Here is an 11,718-nt window from a genome sequence, read left to right as displayed (position 1 = left end):
ATGGGCTTATTCTTTAAAGTAAGTAAAAAATTAAGTTCCTTAGAGTGTTAAAAAGGAGATAAAACAGAAGACAGAAACAAATAATATGTAAATTTGTACATGGGTGTGTGTATGCCCTGCCTTTCTGAGTGTTTATATGGTCGTGCCAAATGACAAAGCACTTACACATTTGAGAACCACATACTGTTTTGGTCCTTATGACAGTCCGCAGAGCTGGGGTTGTGTAATATTATTACTTGCACTTCATTTCACTTTTTAAATCTAGTTCTTAAAAGTTTATTTATTTTGAGAGAGGGAGAAAGAGAGCACAAGTCTGCAAGCAGGGACATAGCAAAAAAAAGAGGGAGAGACAGAATCCCAAGCAGGCTCTGCACTGTCAGCATGGAGACCGAGGCGAGTCTCGATCCTACAAACTGTGAGATCACGACCTGAAACGAAATCAAGAGTCAGATGCTTAACCAACTGAGCCACCCAGGCACCTTTACTTGCATTTTACAGTTGAGAAAATTGGGAAGAGAATTTAAATGATCCGCCCAAGGTCATTTGTTAAAGATAAAGAAAACTGGCATTTGATTTCACGTTCTGTACTCACTTATTCATTTATTCATCAATAAATATTTATTAAAGTCCTCCAACATGGGACACTGGTAGGCCCTGTAGCAAACTAAAAATCAGTAGGTTTTGTTTCCTATTATTATTCCTTGCCTCCTGGCTAGTCTCTTTAAATGCTGATCTTGGATTTGCCTTAGACTCTTGTCTTTAGAATGAACCTCTACGTGGGCTCAGTACATTATACTCATGAATTCCCATCAGGCCTCAGCTTTCTCCTAATTATGCTTTAATACTCTGTTCGGGTCTCCAGAGTCAGCCCAATTTTCTTGTATCTCCTGTCAACCCTTTCCCATTTTTACCTTTCTATTCTTAGAGCTCACAGTTGAAAAGGATTCCTAGACGTGTATTTGAAGTAGAGCAGGAGCAAAAACAAAGTTTTGGAGAATGAGGAAATAATTTCATTATGGGTGAGGTGGCAATTGAATTGGGTTTCACAGAGAAAAGTAGAAAGGGAGGGATATTTGGACTAAATAAAGAACCCAAATTAGAAGCTGTAGTCTTGCACGCTGAGCTGAGTAGTAGCTCCCTAATTTGGCTCTGATTCAGTTCTGAAAGATAAGTAGGCTTCACTCTGTTTCAGGAGACTCACTCTCAGAGTCTGTCTTTGCCTGTATAATCCTTGTGGAGTTAAAAAGGTCCTATTTCTTTTTCAACTTGAACTTTAAAATGTTTTTTTTAATGTTTTATTTATTTTTGAGAGAGAGAGAGGGAGAGACAGCGTGAGCAGAGGAGGGTCAGAGAGAGACACACACAGAATACGAAGACAGGCTCCAGGCTCTGAGCTAGCTGTCAGCACAGAGCCCGATGCAGGGCTCGAACCCATGAAGCGTGAGATCATGACTTGAGCCAAAGTTGGACGCTTAACCGACTAAGCCATCCAGGCGCCCCTCCTATTTCTTTTTCAATTTGAACTTTAAAGTGGTTTTTTTTTTTAATGTTTTATTTATTTTTGAGAGAGAGAGAGAGAAAATGGGAGAGCAAGTGAGGGAAGGGCAGAGAGAGAGGGAGATACTGAATCCAAAGTAGGCTCCAGGCTCTGAGCTGTCAGCAGAGAGCCTGACGCAGGGCTCAAGGTCATGAACTGTGAAAGCATGGCCTGAGCTGAATAAAGTCGAAAGTTTAACCAACTGAGCCACCCAGACACCCTCAACTTGAACTTTATATTTCTTTTATAAGTACTTCTCAGTTGATGGATTATGTAATGAATGGTGTTGGGAAAGTCAGCTAGCCATTCGGAAGAAAGTAAACCTGATTACTCCCATATTTCTTAAGCCAAAATAAGTTCCTGATAGTTCAAAGATTTAAACATAAAAATAGGTTAACAAAAGTTCTAGGGAAAAAAATTGTAACATAGTTGAAGAAAAAAAGAAAGGCTTTCCATTCATGACCCCAAACTCAAAGCACTAAAGAAAAAAGTGCAATACATTTGATTACATAAAAAGTTTGAAACTTCTGTATGAGAAAGAAAAAGACAACCTAAAATTAAAATATAAATGCTAAATACCAAGTAATTGGAAACAATCCAAGTATTTACTATTTGTAGAATAGTTAAGTAAACTATGTATCCATACTTAGAATATTATCTAACAATCTTTTAAATGAAATAGATCTGTATTTGTTGGCAAAAAGAGGCTGTATAATATAGTATGTCATAATAGTAGGTTGCAAAATAAAAGTCATGCTATATTCTTTTAATGAAAAAAGAATACATATATAATGCAATAAAACATATATTGATATGCAAATATATTCTATGAAAGTATACAGAGCTAAAGAAATTAGGCAATAAAAAGAAATAGAAGGCATTCAAACTGGAAAGAAAAAGTAAAACTATCTCTATTCATAGAAGACATGATGTTGTATCTAGAAAACCTTAAAATAATCCACAAAAACACTGTTAGAACTAATAAACAAATATATCAAAGTTTCAGGTTACAAAACCAACTCAAAAACTGAGTTGCATTTCTATACACTAACAACAAACACTCCAAAAATAGAAATTAAGAAAATAATACCATTTATAATAGCACAAAAAGAATAACATACTTAGGAATAAATTTAACCAAGGAGGTTCAAGACTTGTACACTAAAACTAGGAAATATTGCTGAAAAAAAATTAAAGACTTAAATAAATGGAAAGACATCCTATGTTCATGGATTGCCAGAATTAGTATTGTTAAGATCACAATATTATCCACAGTAATATGCAGATTCAATGCAATCACTAAGAAAATCTTAATAGTATTTTTTTCATAAATGGAAAAACCCATGTGATCTTAAAAATCACATGGAATTTCAAGGAACCCAGCATATCTGAAATAATAAGAAATAAGAATAACAAATTTGGAAGACTCATGCTTTCTGATTTCAAAACTATCTATAGAGATATAGTAATCAAAACAGCATGGTACTAACATAAAATTAGATACATACACCAGTGGAATAGAATTGAATAAATTAATAAATCCACACATCTATGGTTAATTGATTTTCAACAGAGTGCCAAGATCATTCATGGGGGAAAGCTTAGTCTCTTTCATGCATTGTGCTGGAAAAACCGAGTATCCACACCATCTTAAAAAATTACACAAAATGAATTAAAGCTCTAAATTTAACAGGCTAAGCTATAAAATTGTTAAAATATAAAGACAGATTTGCATGACCTTGAATTTGGCAATTGTTTTAAAAACATTACAACAGTATAGGCAACAAAAGAAAAAATAGATAAATTGGACTTCATTAAAATTAAAAACTTTTGGGGGCACTTGGGTGGCTGTCAGTTGAGCATGTGACTCTTGATTTCAGCTTGGGTCATGGTCCTGGGGTTGTGGAATCAAACCCCATGTTTGACTCTGCATCAAGCATGGAGCCTGCTTAGGATTCTCTGTCTCTTTCCCTCTGTCTCTCTACCCCACTCACTCACACACACACACACACACACACACACTCTCTCTCTCTCTCTCCCTCTGTGTCAAAAAATAACAATAAGTAAGATAAAATAAAATTAAAAATTTTTGTGTATCAAAAGACACCATCAAGAATGTGAAAAGACAATCCACAGAATGAGAAATCATATATCTTAGAAGGATTTATTACCTAGAATATAGAAAGAACCCCTACAACTCAAAGACAATGGCAACAACAATAACAAAAATCAAATTACTCAATTTAAAAATGGGCAAAGGACTTGAACATTTTCCCAAATATATCTAAATAATCAATAAGCACACAAAAAGATGCTCAACATCCTCAGTCATTAGGGAGATGCAAATCAAAAACTACCGTGAGATAGTACTTCACACCTACTACAGAATGGCTATACTTAGAGAAATAGAAGATAGTCCCTACTGCAGAGCCGCCTCGGGAGGAGAGATTTAAAGGGCCCGCGCGCCGCCGCCCCCTCGGCCGCCGTGCTGCTACCCCTGCCGCTGCTGCTCCGCCTCCTCGGCCTGGCCGCCGCCGAACCCACCATCTACCTCGAGGAGCAGTTTCTGGACGGAGACGGGTGGACTGATCGCTGGATTGAATCCAAACACAAGTCAGGTTTTGGTAAATTTGTTCTCAGTTCCGGCAAGTTCTACGGCGACCAGGAAAAGGATCAAGGGCTGCAGACAAGCCAGGATGCCCGCTTTTACGCCTCGTCGGCCAGATTCGGGCCCTTTAGCAACAAGGGCCAGACGCGGTGGTACAGTTCACAAACACCAGCAGAACATCGACTGAGGGGGCGGCTACGAGAAGCTGTTTCCGGAGGGCTCGGACCAGACGGACGTGCGCGGAGACTCGGAATACAGCATCCTGTTTGGGCCGGATATCCGTGGTCCTGGCACCAAGAAGGTTCGTGTCGTCGTCAACTACAAGGGCAAGAACGTGCTGATCAACAGGGACATTCGTTGCAAGGTTGATGAATTCACACACCTGTATACGCCGATTGTGCGGCCGGAAAACACCTGTGAGGTGAAGATCAGCAACAGCCAGGTGGAGTCAGGCTCCTTGCAGGATGATCGGGACTTCTTGCCGCCCAAGAAGATCAAGGATCCTGATGCCGCGAAGCCTGAAGACTGGGACGAGCCCGAGCACATTCCCGACCCTGAGGCTAAAAAGCCAGAGGACTGGGATGAGGAGATGGACGGAGAGTGGGAACCACCGGTGATTCAGAACCCGCAGGACAAGGGCGAGTGCAAGCCCCGGCAGCTCGACAACCCGGGTTACAAGGGCACTTGGCTCCACCCGGAGATCGACAGCCCCGAGTACTCCCCTGATAGCAACTTCTATGCTTATGAAAACTTCGCGGTTCTGGGCTTCGATCTCTGGCAGGTCAAGTCTGGCACNTCGAACCCACGAAGTGAGATCGTGACCTGAGCTGAAGTCGGCCGCTTAACCGACTGAGCCACCCAGGCGCCCTGAGTCTGGCACCACTTTTGACAACTTCCTCATCACCAGCGACGAGGTGTATGCAGAGGAGTTTGGAAACGAGACCTGGGGTGTCACGGGGTGTCACGAAGGCGGCGGAAAAGCAGCTGAAGGCCAAGCAGGACGAGGAACAGAGGCTAAAGGAGGAAGAGGAGGAGGCAGACAGGGACGAAGAGGAAGACAAGGACGAGGACGACGAAGATGAGAAGGAGGAAGAGGAGGAGGAAGATGCTGCCACTGGCCAGGACAAGGCCGAGCTGTAGGGGCCCCACCACCGCCTCCAGGGCTGGACTGAGGCCTGAGCGCTCCAGCCGCAGAGCCGGCCGCGCCCGATAATCTCAATGAGACTGGAGAACTTTGCATTTTTTCCGGGCAGGTTGTAATTTGGGGTGGATTTTGGTTTTGTTCCCCCCACCCCTTTTTTTTAAACTGGTGTTTGTCTCTGATTCTCCTTGGCCCTTACTCCTGGTCCTCCTCTTTCTTGATTGACATCTTTGCCGCCTTCTGTCCCCTTCTCTCCCCAGATCCCTTAGTTCCCCTCCGAAGTGAGGGGGGCAGGGGAGTGTNCTGAGAATGTAAGAACTACAAACAAAATTTCTATTAAATTAAGTTTTGTGTCTTAAAAAAAAAAAAAAGAAGAGATAACAAATGTTGGTGACAATGTAGAAAAATTTGGAATTCTTATACATTGCTGGTGGGAACTAAGTGATGCAGCCAAAACAGTTTGGCCTTCAAAATAGTAAACATAAAGTTAGCTTAAGAGAATTTCACTCCTGGGGTGCCTGGGTCGCTCAGTCGGTTAAGCATCCAACTTCGGCCCAGGTCATGATCTCACGGTTTGTGGGTTTGAGCCCCGCGTCTGGCTCTGTGCTGACAGCCAGCTCAGAGCCTGGAGCCTGTTTCAGATTCTGTGTCTCCCTCTCTCTCTGACCCTCCCTGCTCATGCTCTCTCTCTCTCAAAACATTAAAAAAGAAAAGAGAGAGAATTTCACTCCTACATACATAGCCAAAGAAATTAAAAGAAGGCACTCACACAAGCACTTGTATCTCACTGTATATTACAGCATTGTTCACAATAGCCAAGAAGTGGAAACAACCCAAGTGTCCATCAATAGATGAATGGATAAACAAAATGTAGGATATACATACAATGGAATATTATCTAGCCAATAAAAAGGAACGAAGTTCTGATATTTGCTGTAGTGTGGATGAACCTTGAAGATATTATGCTAAGTGAAATAAGTGAGACCCAAAAGGACAAATATTATATGATTCCACTCCTATAAATATCTAGAGGAAACTGATAGTAGATTAGAGATCACCAGCGGCTGGTGAAAGGAGACAGTGGGGATTATTCCATAATGGGTAAATGTTTTTATTTGGGGTGAGGACATTTTTTGAAAATCAATAGTGGTGATGGCCAAATAATATTAGAAATGTAATGCCACTGAATTGTACACTGAAAAATGGTTAACATTGTAAATGATACGTTACAAATATTTTAAAACAATAAAAATATAGGTTTGAAAAAGTCTGTAACACACACACAAAATTGTTTACCATGCAGCTATGAATTATTGCATGATCCTAATTCCAACTCACATGATAAAGAGCTAATTTTGTATTATACGAAAAGTACTTCAGGTTAATGTTAAACAAAAAAAAATTTTTTTTTAACTGAGCAAATGATAAGAACGAGTAATTTACAGAAATAGACATGCAAATAGCCTAAGTATGTTCGGTTTCACTTCATAATCTTGAAAATGCAGATTTTCAACAACAAGATTTAAAACAACAAAAGATGCTATAGTTTAATTTAATTTAATTTTATCTTATTTTATATTCTTATGTTAGAGAGAGCATGAGCAGGGGAGAGGGGCAGAGAGAGAGAGAGAGAGAGAGAGAGAATCCCAAGCGGGCTTCATGCTCAGCATAGAGCCTGATGTAGGGCTTGATCCCATGACCCTGGGATCAAACTTGAGGAATCATAATTGAAGACATAAAGGAAGGAAGGAAGGAAAGAAGGAAGGAAGGAAAGAAGGAAGGAACGAAGGAACGAAGGAAGGGTGGGTAGGAGGGAGGGAGGGAAGGAGGGAGGGAGGAAACAATAGAAATGCAGGGAGGAGCCCTCCAGGACTGCAGACCATGGAGGCTCCTCAGCACTGAGCAAGGCTGTTGACTCAAGACCAAGGACTGCACTTGTGTCTTGGAAATAAGGCCTGTCCACTCAACACATAGCAACACACCACCCCCTCTTCTTTCCCTATACAGCCTTTCTCCAGCCACTTTAAAGTAATAACCCTGAATTATTTTTAAAGAACTATCATTTCCTCATTCTTTTCATGTTTTTAATTGACCTTTATCCTTTAGTGAATGAGAGATGAACAAATTTTAAGTCACGTATTCGGAGTTTAGAAGGCTAGAAAGAAGACAAAGATCTTTCTCATCTCTGTACATACTGGTACATACCATTTTTCCATCTGACTCTCAATAATATTGTATTTAATTTATTATTTTTTTAAGTTTTATTCTTTTTAAGAGAGACAGACAGAGCGTGAGTGGGGGAGGGGCAGAGAAAAAGGGAGACACAAAATCCGAAGCAGCTCTGAGCTGTCAGCACAGAGCCCAGTGTGGGGCTTGAACCCACAAACTGGGAGATCATGACCTGAGCTGAGGTCAGACACTCGACTGAGCCACCAGGCCACCATTTTAATTTATTTTTTTAAAGTAATATCTATTGCCAATGTGGGGCTCAAACTCACAACCCCTAGATCAAGAGTCACAAGCTCCACTGACCAAGCCACCCAGGTGCTTCTGTCTGACTCCCAAAAAATAATTATTTCCTGTAGTTACTAGAAGTATCCTGGTTATGCCTTACACCCCCCCCAACCCCACCCTGACTACACCTCAGACACCCTAAGGCGGAATCTACCACACACAGCCCCAAACTAAATATGCAACAAATAGTGGCTGAACTGACCTCAATCAAGGAGAAACACAGTTCACGGTGTAAAAGTAAGACCCTAATGGAATGTAGGGAGGGAGTGGCAGAAATAGAGCAAGTAGGATGGGCTAGGAGGAGAGCTGTGGGAAGGAGGAATAGAGATGAGAGGGAAGGTAGAAGAACAGAAAGGAGCGCCTGCAGGGGTGAGGAGAAGAGGTATGGCAAGATGCTGAAATGCGGAGTCACCCCTGCTCTTTGTTAATTAGATCAAGACATGGATAATGAGATCTATGTGAAACACCCGAAGGGCTGATGGTGGACATGGGTAGGTAAATAGCGTAGGATGTCTGAGACAAAGCAGAGGGAGCCCCCTTCCCCCACCCCCCGCTGGCCAACACTCAAACATTACATGCTGATAGTGAGTGGCGGGCTAATGCCAGGCAGTAAGCGAATGGCTACGTGGGTGACAGGTCCTTGGCTGGGCATCCTGGAACGTTGTTGGGCTACCAGCAGCAGTGAGTTTCTCATTTGGGCAGGTTTGCTGTGGATCCTGCGATAAACTTATAGCTGTATTCCCAGAATGCCCCTGCATGTGGGGCAGGTTCACTGGCTCGGTATAGGCATAACCTCAAAGGCATTGTCAGAGTCTCTTACATAGCCTGATGGAGGTGGGGGGGAAGAGCGCGGAGTGAGAGGTAGGAGAGACAAGGGGGCAGCTATTTCTCAGGCACCCCAAGCCTTAGATAATGAAGAAAATGTTTTCATCTCAAAATTTTGGAGGCTGAAAAAACTGTCCACAGGGCATTTTTCCTTTGATCTCATAGCACATACATATCTCTGCCTTCCATCTCCAAATGCTTAGAAATCATCTTATTGATTTAAGGAGGCTTTTCATTCTGGGCACACTTTCCCATGTCAGCCTGGCCCCCTCCCACACCACCGTGGAGTGGAGAAAGATCCTTCGAGCCAAAAACTCAGCTTGAATTCCAGCTCTACAGCATAACCCTCTATGAGATGGACACAGTGATATGTGTCGCATAAGGTGACAGGAAGGATTAAGTCATGCGTTGAATCTGTACATGGCCTTGGCACATATGAGGAACTCATGAAATTTTGGCTTCCTTCCTGTCTTCTTCTCTGTCTCCTGCAATTCTCCATATGCAAACTGCCGGAAAGGAGGGGCCAGTGCGCATACTTCTCTCTGTGGGTATCCAGCACAGCACTGCATGCAATTAAGTACTTAATAAATGCTTTTTGATTAAGTTCGGCAGCATCATAGCAGGTGAAAACCACTTTGTGCAATCACTCTGATTAGATGTTTTTCCTTGGCAGAAATTCAGAGGGCACCAACGATAAACTCGAAGTGTTGTTTGGGCAAATCACATAATGATACTTCAATTCATTTCTCCCCAAGATGGGCTGACAATGCTCACACCTGTCTCACAACGCTGCTTCTTTGCCATTGGACAGTCTGCGGTCTAGAATTTGAGGGCCTGCCTTGTGGTCCATAACATAATTAACCAAACACAGAAGCAAAGATTGAGAAGCTAGTCAGAGAGACTGAGGAAGTGGTTTATGGCTTCTTACCATCTCTCACCCCTTCAAATCAGGAAAAGATGCAGCTTTCAAAAGGAACCCAGATGTTAGCTGAAGTCTTCTTGCCTGTCTGCCTTCAATGATTTCTATAGGAAACCAGTTTACCCCAGGCATTTGTGGATTTTATAGGATTCTCCGAGGATTTGGGGAAGGTAGGGTTTCCTGCTGTCCTAATGGTTCAGCCCTTTTCCTCTTTTCCACTTTTCCCTTCTTTTTAGGAGAAAAAAAAATCTTTCTTCTTGCATCATGCATATCCATTCAGCTGAGATCTCTTGTTGCCTGAACAGGACCTTGATGCCCTAACCTCCTCCAAGTAGCTCATCAAAGTATTTCTTTGAAACAGACTTAGAGCTCTCCCTAGGATACATGCTGTGGTTTGAACTCTTCTCTGCCTTATCACCCCTTCCTCCTTCCTCTTCCACTCCACACCACATCCCCTACACTGCCCTGGGACTGCTCCCTAGGAGTAAGCAACAAGGTTCGGGCAGGGTGATATGTCCATCTCAATGCTTTTAGGACTGAGAACTGTCTAGAAACTTTAAGACACTGACTTGCTTCACAGGAACTAAAATACTTGGTTGTAAGCTCTCCCCACGCTTGCATTCAGAGGTGCAGTTCTCGGCCAGCCCGCTGAGCAGTGCTGTTCCTCTATCAGTAAGATGGGGACAGTGGCTTCCAGCATAATCTTTCTCATTAAAGGGGCAAATGTTTGATGTTTCTGTCTCAGCACTTAAAGATAGATATTTATTTCCTGTTAGTGACATGTCTGAAGAGGATTTTCAGTAGATACTAAATTAGTAAAGAGAACTATTATTTGAATAGCACTTAGTATTTACCAGGCATCATGTGAGGAGGTTAGCATTCCTGAAAAGCTGAGGACAGAATTTTAAAGTGTGAGATTTTGCTAATACGCCTCACCTATGATCATCATCATCACTAAGGCCATATTCTTACACACTACATTAATCTGTTGCTGTATGATACTCTATTTTTTGTGCAGGCTGCAGGAACACAAAGCCAGATGATATAACCGAAATTCTTTGTGAGTTTGAGAAGAGACATTCTGTTTGTCTTTATTTTTCCATTCTCCAGAAGGAGACCAGGGAAAGGTGAGTAATATTTATTAAACGTCCTTTGTACACTAGATATTACATTGCTATTTTCTAAAAGTTATCTCATTAAACCTCATAACCTTATGAAGCATGTGATATTATGCTCATTTTACATAAAAGGAAACCAAGGCCCAGAAAAGCCAGATGACTTGATCAAATTCACACAGCTACATCAATGTGTAAGTTAAAGTATATGTGTTCTTTTCCTCGCTGGCTTGCTTGAGCTTGGCCGCCATCACAAACGACACAGTAACTATCCCAACCAGGAAGTTCATGACCAACCAACTACTTCAGTGGAAACAGATGGTCATCGATGTTCATCACCCCGGAAAGGCAACAGCACCTAAGTTAGAAATTTGGGGAAAACACCAGAATGTACAAGATCACACCAGATGTCATCTTCGTGTTTGGATTCAGGGCCCATTTTGGTGGTGGCCAGACAACTGGCTTTGGCATGATTTATGATTCTTTGGGTTATGCAAAGAAAAACAAACCCAAACATAGATTCACAAGACGTGGCCTGTATGAGAAGAAAAAGACGTCGGGAAAACCGCGAAAGAAAGAACACAAGGATGGAATGACAAAAGTCAGGAGAACTGCAGACGCCAACGTGGGTCTTAGCAAAAAAAGTGAGCTGGAGACTGGACCGCAGAAGGAGTGAAGATTCCGCAGTGACTTTATCTGTGGTAACTGGGCAGATGTTTCCTGAGAGGATTAATAAACTAAGAACTTTAATGTGTAAAGTAAATAAACAAATAAATAAATAAAATAAAGTACATGTGACACCAAAGGCCTGGTTTTCACAACACACACACTACACGTACAATACAGCAATGACAAAGGGAAAGCAGATGTTTGTAATGAGAGAAAATATTTTCAGCTCTCTGAAATTATTTTAAAATTGAAATGTTAGAAAACCCGAATAAGTTTGCTATGTTGTCTAGAAATCAATGTTGCATATTTACTCTTTTTTTAAATTAAAAAAAAAAATTATTTCTGAGAAAGAGAAACAGAGACAGATCACAAGTGGGGAAGGGGCAGAGA

At 41.7% G+C, this 11,718-nt stretch overlaps 1 protein-coding gene and 1 pseudogene across 1 annotated transcript; both read left to right on the top strand.

The window, feature by feature from the left end:
- Positions 1-5,582, top strand: LOC144222241 (calreticulin-like). Its single transcript, XM_077752737.1, is given in 5 exon segments — positions 1-18; positions 3,954-4,291; positions 4,293-4,931; positions 5,008-5,101; positions 5,103-5,582. Coding segments are annotated over 5 exon segments (1,272 nt in total). The 3' UTR covers positions 5,286-5,582.
- A 2,727-nt stretch (positions 5,583-8,309) lies between these two features.
- Positions 8,310-11,375, top strand: LOC144222240 (small ribosomal subunit protein eS24 pseudogene; annotated as a pseudogene).
- Positions 11,376-11,718: the final 343 nt, after the last annotated feature.

The sequence above is a fragment of the Crocuta crocuta genome, unplaced genomic scaffold, assembly GCF_008692635.1.
Source record: "Crocuta crocuta isolate KB4526 unplaced genomic scaffold, BGI_CrCroc_1.0 scaffold346, whole genome shotgun sequence".
Lineage (NCBI taxonomy): Eukaryota > Metazoa > Chordata > Mammalia > Carnivora > Hyaenidae > Crocuta > Crocuta crocuta.
Note: the sequence above shows the minus strand (reverse complement) of the source record. Positions and strands in the feature narration are given on the sequence as shown.